The sequence below is a fragment of the Ornithorhynchus anatinus genome, chromosome 21 (genome assembly GCF_004115215.2).
Source record: "Ornithorhynchus anatinus isolate Pmale09 chromosome 21, mOrnAna1.pri.v4, whole genome shotgun sequence".
Classification (NCBI taxonomy): Eukaryota; Metazoa; Chordata; class Mammalia; order Monotremata; family Ornithorhynchidae; genus Ornithorhynchus; species Ornithorhynchus anatinus.
The window spans coordinates 23,036,275-23,051,385 of record NC_041748.1 but is presented as its reverse complement, the minus strand read 5'-3'; the positions used below and the strand labels follow the sequence as shown (position 1 = coordinate 23,051,385).

At 61.5% G+C, this 15,111-nt stretch overlaps 1 protein-coding gene across 1 annotated transcript in view; it reads right to left on the bottom strand.

Moving 5' to 3' along the window:
• The window catches only part of LZTR1 (leucine zipper like transcription regulator 1), a 25,947-nt gene extending 10,836 nt beyond the window's left edge, over window positions 1-15,111 (bottom strand). Inside the window, exons 1-11 of the mRNA XM_029049236.2 lie at window positions 14,895-15,111; window positions 12,747-12,809; window positions 10,416-10,472; window positions 10,029-10,108; window positions 8,336-8,444; window positions 7,166-7,249; window positions 5,810-5,867; window positions 5,500-5,639; window positions 3,547-3,748; window positions 2,785-2,937; window positions 352-462 (exon numbers count right to left, since the gene is read on the bottom strand). Coding sequence (XP_028905069.1) covers window positions 352-462; window positions 2,785-2,937; window positions 3,547-3,748; window positions 5,500-5,639; window positions 5,810-5,867; window positions 7,166-7,249; window positions 8,336-8,444; window positions 10,029-10,108; window positions 10,416-10,472; window positions 12,747-12,809; window positions 14,895-15,100 — 1,263 coding nt within the window. The 5' untranslated portion in view covers window positions 15,101-15,111. The remainder of the gene's footprint in view (window positions 1-351; window positions 463-2,784; window positions 2,938-3,546; window positions 3,749-5,499; window positions 5,640-5,809; window positions 5,868-7,165; window positions 7,250-8,335; window positions 8,445-10,028; window positions 10,109-10,415; window positions 10,473-12,746; window positions 12,810-14,894) is intronic.

The following is a 15,111-nucleotide window of genomic DNA, read 5'->3' as shown; positions in this document are numbered from 1 at the left end:
GCCCGGCCCCAGAGCCGGGGGGGGGGGGGTGTCGGAAACAGCGCAGCGGGGAGGGAGCCCGGGGGCGGGGGACTGGCCGCAGAGGCCCTTCCGCCACCCCTTCCAACTCCGGGTCAGCAGCTGGGAAGTGTCTACGCTGTAAGCTCACTGCGGGCAGGGAACGTGTCTGTTTATTGAGCGAACAGTCCTTTCCAGGGGCTGCCAGTCCTGCCGCCCGGCACCCGGGCCTCTCCGCGCCCACCGGCCGGCCGTGCCCGCCACCCCCTAGCTACGCTTGCCCCCCCCCGTGCCCGTCGCCCCCCCCGGCCCGCACCTACCCGCCGCCCCTGCCCGCCCGGGCCCGCCGCGTACCTGGAAGCGGTACATCTCGCCGCTGCGGATGTTGTTGTCCACGGTGCCGCCGAATATGTACATGGCGTCGGAGATGACCGCCGCCGCGTGGAACAGGCGCCCGCTGGGAAGCTGGGGAGAGGCAGGGGGCGTACGGGAGCGTGGAGGTAGCTTCGGATTTCAGGGCCCGGCAGCCTCCGAGCCCGCCGGGGGACCCCGCGCTGCGCCACCCCGGTGACAGGCTGGGGAGCCGGTGGGGCGAGGGACGGGGGAGAGGGACCGTGGTGAAACGCGGTGGGAGGAGAAGTGGCGGGGCAAGAGAGGGCGGGACAGGGCACCAGGGCCTGAGGAGGGTCTGGTCTGCTGGGGGTCGGGGCCTGGGGAGATTAGCTCAGTCCCCCGACCGGAGCCTGAGCGAAGAGAGACGACAGGGGAAATGGGGCCCAGGGGCCCGGGAAGGCCTGCCTTGTCCTGGAGGTCGGTGGGATGGATGGAGAAGGGGTCCGGGCCGGGAGTGGGGAAGCAAGGGAGGACGGGAATGGTTCTGGGACTGAAGCTGGAAGATGGAGGGGAAGGAGGAGGAGGTGACGGAGGTGGTGGCTAATAACGATAATCACGGCGGTATTTGTTAAGCGCTTATTACGTTCTAAGCCCTGGGGTCGACACAGGGGAATGAGGTGGTCCCACGTGGGGCTCCCAGTCTTCACCCCCGTTTTACAGATGAGGGAACCGAGGCACCGACAAGTGAAGTGGCTCGCCCCGAGTCACACAGCTGACAAGTGGCCGAGCCGGGATTCGAACCCGTGACCTCGGACCCCAAAGCCCGCGCTCCTTCCACCGAGCCACGCTGCTTCTCCAGGTCTCGGCCAGACCTGCAACGGGGTCGGGGAAGAGAGTCGCCTGCACAGCCTCCCCCAGGGCTGGTGGATTCTGCCGGCCTCCCGCCCGGTCCGGCCTTCCGGCCGTCCCGGGGCACCCCGGTGGGCAGGGGCGGCCGGCTGCAGGGCTCTTTCGACGTTTGTACGGGAAGCAGCGTGGCTTAGTGAAGAGAGCACGGGCCTGGGGGTGAGAATGACCTGAGTTCTAATCCCGGCTCCGCCGCTTTCTCGGCGAAACACCTCACTGCTCCGAGCCTCCGAGGGGATGAGGACTGGGGGGCCTATTGTGGGACAACCCGATTATCTGGGATCTTGGATCTCCCCCAGAGCTCAGAAGAGTGCCTGGCACGTAATCAACGCCCGATGCCATCGTTATTATCATTATGATTATTTTGGAAGAACTCCAGTGCGTCCCGCCAGCGTGGGCGGGTGTGCAGAGAGCCACCGGGGTTCGGTTCTCCGGCCTGGGGCCACGGGGCCGGGCTGGAGCTCACACCCGGGTCCCCGGAACGAGGTCCGAGGGATGTCCCGGCCCATATTCTAGAGAGCTCCGGGACCCATCCCACCTCGCCGTTCCTCCAGACCGGCCTAGTCGAGCGGACAGCGGGCAGAGGGTCGGGGTGGCGGGACACCTCGCGGGCCAGGGACGGCACCAGGGTCCGTCGGGTCATCCCGGGTGGATCCCGGCGCCCGGCTCAGGGTCGGACGCACGGCAGCGGCCCAGTCAGTAGCGCCCGCGACCGTGAGCTCGCCGCAGGCGGCAGGGGACCGGGGGGGTGACTCCCGACCGGCCCCCAGATCGGGGCATTTGGTGAATCTGGGGTCGGGGGGGGAGGGGGCTAAGCCCGGACCCAAGCCCCGCCCGCTGGACAGGAAACCAACCCCCTTGACCGGACTTCCGGATCTTCCTGGACTAAAGGGCTTCCTCAGCGGGCTCCCCGAGCCTGGTGGCTCCGTGGAAAGGGCCCGGGCTCGGGAGTCAGAGGTCACGGGTTCGAATCCCGGCTCTGCCACTTGTCAGCTGGGTGACCGCGGGCAAGTCGCTTGACTGCTCTGTGCCTCAAATACCTCATCTGTAAAATGGGGATGAAGACTGTGAGCCTCAAGTGGGACAATCTGATGACCCTGTATCTCCCCCAGCGCTTAGAACAGTGCTCCGCGCATAGTAAGCGCTTAACCGATCCCAACATTATCATTGGTACCCCGATGACCCCCAGCATCCTCGGGGTGCCTGGGGTCCCTGCCTAGTTTTGCCGCTTTCCCAGGGAGGAGGGGAGAGACACGGGGAGGCAGCGTGGCCTAGCGGAAAGAGTCTGCGAGCCAGAGGACTTGGATTCTAATCCCCGCTCCGCCACCTGCCTGCTGTGTGACCTTGGGCAAGTCACTTCAATTCCCTGGGCTTCGGTCACCTCATCTGTAAAAACCGGGATTAGGTCTGTGAGCCCCACGTGGGACGGGGACCGTGCCTAGTCTTGCCTTTCTCCCGGCACTTAATACGGTGCCTGGAACGTAGTAAGCACTTAAATACCACCTCAAAAAAACAGAGCGAGCAGGAGGGAAGGGGACCCTCGCTCACCTCCGAGGCCGGCGGGGGCGGCTGCTTGGCCGTGGTCACGCCGAAGTCCAGGCCGAAGACGTCCCGAGATTTCTTGAAGCCTCGCTCCTCCGGGGGGAGGGGCGCCACCTCCTCCGGGGCGGCCGCTCTCTCGGGCACCTCCGCGTTCGAAACCTGTGCCGGCGGCGGAGCCGGGGGGCCGCCCTTGTCGGGATCATCCAGCCTCCGGCGGGGCGGCCCCGCCCGGCCCGCCTCGGCACTCCGAACTCTCCTCCGACTGCCCCGTGGCCCTCGGGCCCGGATCGAACGCTCCCCGCTGCTTCCAGACCTACCCTCCTGCCCTCGGCCCCTTTCCCCTGCCTTCTCCTGCCTGAAATGTGCTCTAGCGACCGTCCGTCTCCGCTAACGGGAAGCTCCTGAGGACGGGCATGGAGCCTGATAACTCCACTGAACTCGCTCAAGTGCTCAGTAAAGTGCTCTGCCCACCGAAGGCGCTCGCTCGATACCGCTGACTGAAGGATGGACTGAATTGAGACTCCGGGCAGACCCCCCCCCGTCCCACCCCGCGAGGAGTCCCGAGGCTGGGACCTTCCCCGTCAAACCGCTTTCACTCCCTGCCCCGAGAGGACTCTGGAAGTGTCTTGGGAAGGGTGTTAAAAGAACTCTGCCCGGGCTCGGTCAGACCGCCGTCCTCCCGCTCGCCATCTGGACCTCCCCTCCCTCCCTGATGGGCTCGGCCGGACCCCCCTCCCCCCCGGCCGCCCGGGCGGACCGCGCCCTCACCTCGCTGTCTGGGCTGGGCTGGATCACCTCCCAGGTCTGGAAGTCCACGTCGTAGCAGTGGAGCTCGTTGGGGAGAGTGTTGTCCGCGGCGCCCCCGAACACGTAGAGGTGGCGGTCGAAGGCGACCATGGTGTGCCCGTAGCGCCGCTGGGGCGGGGGCGGCGAGCCTCGCAGCAGGTGCTCCGTCGGAATCCGGGTCCAGCTGGGAGAAGAGTCGGGCACAGGCAGGTGAGCTCCCCGCTCTCATGACCTCGCGCCTCCCCTGGGATTCCACCTCTCATCCTGTCAGTCAGTCGGATTTATCGAGCACTTACTGTATCCCCATCGCTGCATTGAGCACTTGGGAGAGTACAACAGAACAATAAACAGACACATTCCCTGCCCACGACGAGCTTACGGTCTAGAGGGGAACCCCGAGATCCCCGCCAGCACCTCAAACGCCGAGGTCCAAGCTAAACTCCTCCTCCTTCCAATCTTCCCATCGGCTCTTCTCATCTTCCCTACCAAAGTATCCTCTCCCCCAACCTTCCCGTTCCAGTCGACAACTCCACCATCCTCCCAGGACCTTAGCCTCTCCCTCTTTCTGCCTCATCTTGCCCGTTTTTCCTCTAGTCTGTAAGCTCGTTGTGGGCAGGGAACGTGCCGAGCGTCTCCGTTCTACTGTCCTCTCCCAGGAGCTTAGTAACGGTGCTCAGCACACGGCCAGCGCTCAACAGATAGCACCGACTGACTGATCTCCTCCACAAAGAGACCCTGAGCCCAGACAGGCGGCCGACCCCATGCCCTGCCGGCAGCCAGCACGTAGTCTGATGCTCTGTACTCAGGAGACGCTCAGTAAATACTAAAAACTTCACCTTTCACCCAGGGGTCTGGAGTCTGAGACTCAGAGAAAGTTGGTCCTGTCAGGTGGCCCACGGAGAGGCTCCGGCGAGGGGCAGAGTGCTGCCCCGGGGGAGGTGCCAGAACCTGGGCCCGCTGCCTTTCCTCAAGCAGCTTTCAGTCAATCGTATTTATCGAGCGCTTACTACGTGCAGAGCACTGTACTAAGCGCTTGGGAGAAGACCAAATAAGAATAAACAGACAGCTTCGCTGCCCGCAACGAGCTTACAGTCTAGAGTGGGAGGCAGACATTAATATAATAATAATGTTGGTATTTGTTAGGCGCTTACTATGCGCACTGTTCTAAGCGCTGGGGTAGACACAGGGTCATCAGGTTGTCCCACATGAGGCTCACAGTCTTCATCCCCATTTTACAGATGAGGTCACTGAGGCACAGAGCAGTGACTTGCCCACAGTCACCCAGCTGACAAGTGGCAGAGCTGGGTTTGAACCCATGACCTCTGACTCCCAAGCCGGGGCTCTTTCCACTGAGCTACGCTGCTTCTCTAATATATATATTAATATATTATATTATGTGGTACAGTATATATTATATATACACACACTATAGTGTATGTATATAGTATATATAATATATAGTATGTATGTAATATATACTACATAGTACATAAATACAATATATAGTGTATGTATATTGTATATATAATATATAGTATATAATATAAATGGACTAGCTGTCGGTGTGGACCTCCCAGCCTACTTGGGGAAAGAGGGTGCAGTGGGGAGAGGAGGGAATGGTCAGGGCTGTGTCGAACCTGAAAAGAATCATATTTTACAAGCCAACTGTGACCTCAAGGCCAGATCTGCCCCCTCAGGTGGCTCCCAACGGGACCCGCCGTAGAGGGACGCTACCTGACGGGAAGAGAGCGTGAAGCGGGGGCCGGTCCACCGCGGGTTTGCTCCGTCTCCGGGAGAAGACCTCCCCGACCGTTCCCCCGACCCCGTCCTCGCGTCATCCCCGCCGCCCCGTCGCCCGACTTGGCGACCCTAGACCGTCCCCGCTGCGGCCCCCCCGGCCCCCCGCCGCCTCCCTCGACCCCAGGCGGGGCTCACACTCGATCCTTGAATTCGAACTGGAAGAGGTTGTTGGTGATCTTGGCCCCGCTCTGTCCGGAGAAGACGAACATCTTGTCCCGGCAGACGGCCACGGGGAAGTTGCAGCAGGAAGGCGGGATCTCGCCGCTCTGTTCGATCTGGTGGGAGGGGGCGGACCCGGCGCTGAGGGCCGGTCCCCCCCGCCCGGCTCCACCCTGACCCTCCCGGCCCAACCGCGGACCCCGGGGCGGGACGACGAACGCGGACCCTCCCCTATCAGTCCTGTCCCGTGGTCCCCGGCCCTCCTCGCCACCCCCCGGCCGCTCACCTCCTCCCAGCACGTCACGTCTCGGTCCTGGAGCCCGATGGTCCACATGTCGTTCAGCCTGAGGGAGAAGGCGGAACTGTTTACGTGGCCGAATCCGCGCTTGGCCACACGTGGGCCCGCACCCCGGATGGAGTGTGGGGCTTCCGTCGGGCAGGGTCCCGGACGGGAGATGACCCGCGGCGTCGGCCGGGACCGCTCTGGTCTCCCGGGCCGGGGTGGGTCCTCGCGGCGACGGGGCTTGGGCTACATCGGGTCCATCCTCCGCCCTTGCCCACGGGGCCCTCTGGGCCTCCCCGGGCAGGGGAGAGTCTGGGAAAACTGCTCCCTTCCCACCTGGACCGTCCACTCGGGGGCTGGGCGGAGCGACGAAACGGGGACCGGCACCGCTGAATCCCCCAGACTCTCCAGGCCGGAAGGGAGCCTGGGGCCGTGCGGGGAGTCACGGGACGGTAAAAAAACTCTTGCTCTCGGGCTGCGAGCCCTCGCCCCCGAGACGTCTCTTGGGGTACCCCCTCAGGGCACACCCACGGGGTGCCTCGCTCCTCCTCTTCTTTCTGGGATCCGTCGAACGGTTATTACGTGCTAGGCGCTGTACTAAGGGCCGGGGTAGACACAAGCTAATCAGATCGAACACATCCCACGTACCACACGGGGCTCGCGCTTCACCCCCATTACACGGACGAGGTAGCGGAGACCCAGACAAGTGAAGTGACTTACCCGGGGTCGCACAGCCAACCCGTGGCAGTGCCGGGATTACAGCTCGGGTCCTTCTGACTCCCAGGCCACGCTACTTCTCCTCCTTTGCTCGGCCTTTCCCGAGTCCAAGAAGAACCACCCTCCCACCCCAGAGTGAGAAGCAGAGTGGTCTGGTGGGAAGAGCCCGGGCCTGGGAGTCAAGAGGACCTCGGTTCTCATCCCGGCTCTGCCACGTGCCGGCTGTACGACCTCGGGCAGGTCACGTCACTTCTCTGGACCTCATTATTAAAACGGGGATTAAGACCGTGAGCCCTTTGTTGGACGGGGGGCCGTGTCCACCCTTACGATCTCGTATCTACCCCAGCGCTTAGGACAGGGCCCGGAACAAAGCTCGTATTAATATTCATGTCTGCCTCCCTTTGCCTCTAGAGTGTAAGCTAGTTGTGGGCAGAGGGTATGTTGCGATTCTGTCCTCTCCCAGGCACCCGATAAGCGCTCAATAAATACGACTGACTGACGGACATAGTAAACGCTTCGCAGATACCATTAAAAAACCACAAAAGCTGCTTCAACCGTCTCTCTCCGCCCACGGGCTGGTGGCCGGATTCCCGAGATGTGGAGAGGGGCCGGCCTGGGGGGGCGGGGGTCCAGTATACTTACCGTGCGTTCCCGTCGTATCCGGCGAAGATCCACAGCTTGTCGCTGTACACGGTGGCACCGTGGGCCGATCTCGCCACCGGCAATCTGCAACGCACACACGGGCCTCCGCCCAGTGCCCAAACCATCCCTCCCCCCGCGCCCGGCCCCCCGACGCCGTTCCCCGGCTCCTCCTTCCCTCTTTTCGCCTGCCATTTAGGGGGACACCGGCTCCTCAGGTATTTCTGGCGTTACAGCACTTTGCAACCAGCCAGGCCTTGCTACGGCCCCAGAGGAAGTGCTTAATACTCAATTCACCTCCGCATCAGACAAAAATCCTCGCCGCTGGTTTTAAAGCAGTCCACCACCTTGCCCCCGCCTACCTCACCTCGCTGCTCTCCTTCTACACACTCAGCCCCCCCCTTTTCCTCATCTCCTGCTCCCTTCCGCGTCACCTCGACTTGCTCCTTTTGCTCTTTCCCCGTCCCAGCCGCAGCATTTACGTACACATCTATAATTCTATTTATTCGTATTCATGTCTTTCTCCCCGCCTCTAGACTATAAACTCGTTGTGGGCAGGGAGTGTGACTGTTTATCGTCGTATTGTACTCTCCCAAGCGCGTAATGCAGTGCTCTGCACACAGTAAGCACTCAATAAACATGACTGAAGGGAATGGAATGATTACTGCTACTATTATTATTATTATTAATAGTTACACAGCCCTGCAGCCAGTCAGTTCCCCACATGTAGCTGACGCTCGCTAAATGCTAGCGATGCCAACAGGGCAAATTACTGGCTCTAAAAGGGGTTGATAAAATGGGCTCTGATGAAGCCATCTTGAAAGCTGGGCGAAATGAACATCGGAGGTCGGTCTACCGGCGGCGTTTCCGCCAGGCTGTCCTCACCAGCGGAAGGTTCGGTCGTTCAATTCACTCGACCGTATTTACTGAGCGCTTAACTGCGTGCGGAGCACGGAGACAAGCGCTTGGGAAAGTACGATACAGAGGTCCTCAGCTCCGGCCGCCAGACGCTCGACGACCCCCGGGTGCGATTCCACAGATCCCGACGCAGGGGACTTCCTGGGTATTGCGTCCCTACCCCTCCCCACCCCATACAGTTGCCCCCGGAGGGGGTAATCTGGGGGCCGGGGCACTTTCCATCGCCCTGCCGTGCCCCGGCCGGAGGCCTCTTACCTGCCTTCGATCTTCCACTCGGTCCACTGGCCGGTGGCAAACTTGTACTCAAACAGATCGTTCTTGTTCTTCAAGTTGGAGTTGGAGTAAATGTCTCCGGTGTAGCCGCCTGCGAAGGAACGGCTCGTTGTGGCGTCGTGGCCTAGAAGCAGTGGGGCCTAGTGGAAAGTGCCCGCGCCCGGGAGTCGGAGGACCTGGGTTCTAATCCTGGCTCCGCCACCTGTCTGGCGGGTGGCCGGCGGCAGGTCGCTTCACTTTTCTGGGCCTCAGTTCCCTCAAGGGTAAAATGGGGATTAAACATCTGTTCTCCCTCCTATTTAGACCGTGAGCTCAATGCGGGACAGGGATTGTGTCCGGCCTAATTAACTTAGAAGCAGCGTGGCTCAGTGGAAAGAGCGTGGGCTTGGGAGTCAGAGGTCTTGGGTTCAAATCCCAGCTCAGTCGCTCGTCAGCTGGGTGGCTTTGGGCAAGTCACTTTGCTTCTCTGTGCCTCAGTCATCTCATCTGGAAAATGGGGGTGAAGACTGTGAGCCCCACATGGGACCACCTGATCACTCTGTATCCTCCCCAGTGCTTAGAACAGTGCTCTGCACATAGTAAGCGCTTAACAAACAATAATAATAATCATAACGATAACGTTGGTATTTGTTAAGGGCTTACTATGTGTAGAGCACTGTTCTATGCGCTGGGGGAGATACAGGGTAATCAGGTTGTCCCACATGAGGCTCACGGTCTTAATCCCCATTTTACAGAATGAGGGAACTGAGGCCCGCAAAAGTTAAGTGACTTGCCTACGGTCACTTGGTATAAAATTATGGTATAAATACCATAATTATTATTATTATTGTGCCTAACCCAGCGCTTACGACAGTGTTTGACACACAGTAAGCACTCAACAAATACCATAAAAAAATAAATGAATAAATAAATAAAAGGGGTCTCTTCCGGCTCCCGAACACCAGCGGTGGAGGAGGCCGAGACAAGGGGTCGGAGTTCTCGCACGGGGGGCGAGGGACAGCGAAGACCCCCGCGGCCGGGGAGGAGTGAGGGAGTCCGGCAGTCAGTCACGTTTATTGAGAGCTCACTGTGTGTAGGGCACTGTACTAAGCGCTTCGGAGGGTACGATACAATAACGGGCACAATCCCTGCCCACAGCGAGCCGCCAGTCTGAAGGGGGAGGCCGAAATGAATATAAATAAAATCACAGATACGCACTTCAGTGCTGTGGGGGTGGGAGGGGGGATGAATAAGGGAGAGGGAGAGGAAGAAAAGGAAAAGGGGGCCTAGTGAGGGAAGGCCTCTTGGAGGAGACGGGCCTTCGAGAAGGCTTTGAAGGAGGGGAGAATCACTGTCTGTGGGATAGGAGGACGGAGGGCGGTCCGGGCCAGTGGGCGAGAGGTTGGCGGGAAGATCGATGCGACTCAAGTCCAGTGAGTAGGTTGGTGTTCGAGGAGCGAAGTGGGTGGGCTGGGTTAGAAGAGTCTGGAGGTGAGGTGGGAGGGGGCGAGGGGAGCGAGTGTTTCAAGGGGAAGGATCGATGGCGGGAACGGGGACGTCCACGGGGTCAATCCTGCCCGGCCGTGCCCCGGCTCGCCCCTACACACCCAAGGGGGGAGGCTTTCTCCGTCCGCCAGCCGCGGTCGGGACCCCTACCCCTCGGCGTGCCGCCCGCCCCGGCCGGGCCCACGCTCACCGAACACAAACATGCTGCTCCCGTACACGACGGCCGAGTGGTGGTAGCGGGGGGCCGGCGGGGTCCCCGTGGTGAAGGCCCTGCGGGGACACGGGGGGGGGGGGGCGGATGAGCCGAGCCGGGTCCCGCCGGGCCGTTCGGGGGCCCCGAGCCAGTCTGGGGTCTCCGGGGTGGGGGGAGCGTGAAGAGCTGAGCCGCGTTTCCATGCCAGCCGGGGCGGAGGGAGTCTTCAAGCCTCCAGGAGGCCCGGATTTGACCTCTGACCTCACGGCTGCCACCCTCCCCGGGGCCGGGGGTGGTCGGAAGGGCCAAAACCACCCTCCCTTCTCCTCCCGGAGAGGCGGGAGGGGGTGAGGATGAGGCGGTTCCCCCACTTCCCCGGCCTACCTGCACCACGAGCAGTCTTTCACGTCAAATCGCAGCAGGTCGTTCAGCATGGTCTTCCTGCGCCAGGGGAAGCAGAGGGGACACGGCTTGGGCCCGCCGGAGCGGCCCGTTCACTCGGGGCCTCCGGGTCCCGCCCGCTCACCTCCCCCTCACACCGTGCGTCCGCGGGAGGGACGGGGACCGCGTCCCGCCTGTCTCGCGTCCACCCCGGCGCTCACGCCGCTTGAGAAAGCGATCCGTCGGTGGCACTTAGTGGGCGCTTACTGGGGACGGGGCGCTTGCTAAGAGCTTGGGAGAGTGGGCAGACACATTCCCGAATCCCAGCTCCACCCCACGCCTGCTCGCCGACTGTGGGCGAGTCGCTTCACCTCTCTAGGCCTCAGTTACTTCATCTGGAAAATGGGGATTAAGACCGTGAGCCCCATCCAGGACAGGGACCGTGTCCAAACGGATAACCTTGCATCTACCCCAGCTCTTAGAACAGGGCTTTTCGCACGGAGTAAGGGCGTAACAAGTACTATTATTACGCGGCTGGGTGGAAAGAGCCGGGGTTGGGAGTCGGAGGTCATGGGTTTGAATCTCGGCTCTGCCACTTGGCAGCTGTGTGACTGTGGGCAAGTCACTTCTTGCTTCTATTTATTGCTATTGTTCTTGTCTGTCCGTCTTACCCAATTAGACCGTAAGCCCCGTCGAAGGGCAGGGACTGGCTCTGTTACCCATTAGTCCATTCCAAGCGCTCAGTCCAGTGCTCTGCACCTAGTAAGCGCTCAATAAATACTATCGAATGAACTTCTCTGGGCCTCAGTTCCCTCCTCTGTTAAATGGGGATGAAGACGGTGAGCCTCACGTGGGACAACCTGATGACCCGGTATCTCCCCCGGCGCTCAGAACGGCGCTCTGCACATAGTAAGCGCTTAACAGATACCAACATTATTTTTATTATTAATGCTACTAATAACAACGTCCCCAACCCCTGGCTCACATTGCTCCCCCAGCCTAGAACTCCCTCCCCACCCAAATTCACCAGACCATGGCTCCTCCCCAAGTTAAAATCCTTCCTGAAATCCCACCCTCTCCCCAATCAGCTCCCATCGTTCATTCATTCATTCAATAGTATTTATTGAGCGCTATGTGCAGAGCACGGTACTAAGCGCTTGGAATGAACAAGTCGGCAACAGATAGAGACGGTCCCTGCCGTTTGACGGGCTTACGGTCTGATCGGGGGGCAGGCGAGAACGATGGCACTAAATAGAGTCAAGGGAAGAACATCTCATAAAAACAATGGCAACTAAATAGAATCAAGGCGATGTACATGTCATTAACAAAATAAAACGCTCATCACGTCCACCTCATTTCCTCTTTTCCCACCCTCTTCTTTAGCACCTTGATTTTCTCCCTTTATTCGCCCCTCCCTCGGCCCCCCGGCACTTATGTCCATATCTGTAATTTATTTATTAATATCCACGTCTATCCCCACCCCTTCTAGATTGTAAACTCCCCGCGGGGACCGATATCCCATGTTCTATTGAACTCTCCCAAGTGCTCAGTCCAATGCTCGGCACACAATAAGCGCTCAATGAATGTAAACGCTCGAGTGTTCGCCCGACACGTGCATGCAGGCATACACGCATATTCAATTGTGCGATTATTATTCTACACGTGACTCTCTCTCCATCCGTCGCCGTGGGGAGAGAAGGCGCCACAGGCTACCGTTGCCGTTTCCCCAGCACTTAGCACAGTGCATTACACTCAGCGGGCGCTTCATACACACCAGTCCTATTGTCGCTCACGATCGATCCACCAACGGTATTCGTTGAGCGTTTCCCGCGGGCCAAGCACTGTGCTGCGTCCCCGGGGAGAGCGCCACAGAACTCAAGTGCCAGATTCACTCAACAGTATTTATTGAGCGCTTACTATGTGCAGAGCACTGTACTCAACGCTTGGAATGCACAAATCGGCAACAGATAGAGACCGTCCCTGCCCACCGACGGCCTTACAGTCCAATCTCATGGCCACTTGTCAGCTGTGTGACTGTGGGCAAGTCATTTAACTTCTCCGGGCCTCAGTTCCCTCATCTGTAAACCGGGGATTCGGACTGTGAGCCTCACGTGGGACGACCCGACGACCCTTGTTCTACCCCAGCGCTTAGAACGGCGCTCTGCACATAGTAGGCGCTTAATACCGACATTATATTACCAGATGAGCTCGGAACCTGCGGGGCGACCCCCTCCCGAGCACCTGGGGTCCCCGGGGGACAGGGCGGGTCAGGGCTCTGGGGTCCGGGGAGGATCGGGACGGGACCCCTCGTTTCCCGACCGGTCCAGGACTTACCCGTTGTCGCCTCCAAACACGTAAATGGCATCTTTGTAGGCCACAACCGTGTGCTTGCTGCGCCTGCGGGGAGACACACCAACGGACGGGACCGTCCCGGAGACCGACCCTCACCCGGCCCGGGGCGGACGATGCCGGGGGGGGGGGGAGGGCGGGGGCCGCTCCCCCCCGCTCAGATGCTCTGCCGACACCCTCTTACTACCACCGCTCGTGTTCCCACCTCCATCTCCTCCCGTCCCCCCCAGGTTTAGTTTCCCCTTTGCTCTCCCCCCTCAGTCTCTCCTCCTCTCCATTTCTCGGGTTTCTCCTTAACTCCTCTCCTCACCTCATGAGGCGGCCCTCCTCTATTCCCCCTCAGCTCCTCCCCTTCTCTCCAGTCTCCCCTCATTTTCTCCCCTCCCACCAGTCTCCCCTCAGCTCCCCCCCTTCTCCCCTCTCCCCAACCCATCTCCCCTCAGCCCCTCCCCTTCTTTCCTCGCCCCCGTCTCCCCTCAGGTCCTCCCCTTCTCTCCTTCCTGCCATCTCCCTTCCTCCCTTTCTCTCCTCTGTCCACCGCCCGTGTCCCCTCGGCTCCCCCTCCCCAGTGTCCCCTCGGCTCCCCCGCCCCGTGTCCCCTCAGTTCTTCCCCTTCTCTTCTCCCGGCTCCCCCCTGCTCTCCTCTCCCCTTCCCGTCTCCCCTCGGCTCCCCCCGCTCTCCTCTCCCCTTCCCGTCTCCCCTCGGCTCCCCCCTGCTCTCCTCTCCCCTTCCCGTCTCCCCTCGGCTCCCCCCTTCTCTCCTCTCTCCACCCCCGGTCTGCCCTCGGCTCTCCCGGCTCTGCCTCCCCTCAGTTCTCCCTCCAACCCGTCTCCCCTCAGCTCCCCCTTTCTCTCCTCTCCCCATCTCCCCTCAGTTCCTCCGCTTCTCTCCTTCCTGCCCCGTCTTCTGTCAGCTCCCGCTGCCCTTTCTCCCCTCAGCTCCCCCCTTCTCCCCTCGCCGCCCCCGTCTCTCCTCGGCTCCCCCATCTCCCCTCGGCTTCCCCTGCCCCGTCTCCCCTCCGCTCCTCCCCTTCTCTCCTCTCTCCACCACCAGTGTCCCCTCAGCTCCCCCTTCTCCCCAGTCTCTCCTCAGCTCCTCCCTTTCTCTTCTCTCCCGGCCTTGCCTCCCCTCAGTCTCCCCTCAGCTCCCCCTGCCCTTTCTCTCCTCAGCTCCCCCCGCCACCAGTCTTCCCTCAGCTCCCCCTGCCCCGTCTCTCCTCAGCTCCTCCCCTTCTCCCCTCAGCTCCCCCTGCCCTTTCTCTCCTCAGCTCCCCCGTCTCCCCCGTCTCTCCTCAGCTCCTTCTTCTCTTCTCTCCTGGCCCTGCCTCCCCTCAGCTCCCCCGCCCCGTCTCTCCTCAGTCTTCCCCTTCTCCCCTCAGCTCCCCAGTTTCCCCTCAGCTCCCCCATCTCTCCTCAGCTCCCCCTGCCCTGGTTTCCCTGGTTTCCCCTCAGCTCCCCCTGCCCTTTCTCTCCTCAGCTCCCCCATCTCTCCTCAGCTCCTTCTTCTCTTCTCTCCCGGCCCTGCCTCCCCTCAGCTCCCCCGCCCCGTCTCTCCTCAGTCTTCCCCTTCTCCCCTCAGCTCCCCAGTTTCCCCTCAGCTCCCCCATCTCTCCTCAGCTCCCCCTGCCCTGGTTTCCCTGGTTTTCCCTCAGCTCCCCCTGCCCTTTCTCTCCTCAGCTCCCCCGTCTCCCCTCAGCTCCTCTTCTGGCCCTGCCTCCCCTCAGCTCCCCCCGCCCCGTCTCTCCTCAGCTCTTCCCCTTCTCCCCTCAGCTCCCTCATCTCTCCTCAGCTCCCCCTGCCCCGGTTTCCCCTCAGCTCCCCCATCTCCCCCCCGTCTCCCCTCAGCTTCTCCCTTTCTCTCCTCTCCCCCATCTCCTCCATCCCCCTGCCCCATCTTCCCTCAGCTCCCCCGTCTCTCCTCGGCTCCTTCTTCTCTTCTCTCCCGGCCCTGCCTCCCCTCGGTCTCCCCTCAGCTCCCCCCCCTTTCTCTCCTCTCCCCTTCCATTCTCCCCTCAGCTCCCCCGTCTCCCCGCAGCTGCCCGCTGTCTCCCCGGCGTGATGGCTCCTCCGTCCGCTGCCCTTCCCCGTGGGGTTTCGTGAGGAGGAGCCGGGGCGGGACCTCCGCCTCCGTACCGGGCGCCCACGAACTCGTCGCAGGGCGGGAGCCTCCGCCAGCGGTGCACCGTCTCGAAGGGCCCGAAGTTGAGGGTGAGGTACTCCACGCTGTCCGAGCAGCTGTGGTCGAAGTCCACGCTGGGGGCCACCTTGGGCCGCGCGCCCCCGGACAGGCCCCCGGACAGGCCCCCGGACAGGCCCCCCGCGCCGCCGGGCCCGGCCATGGGGCCCCTTC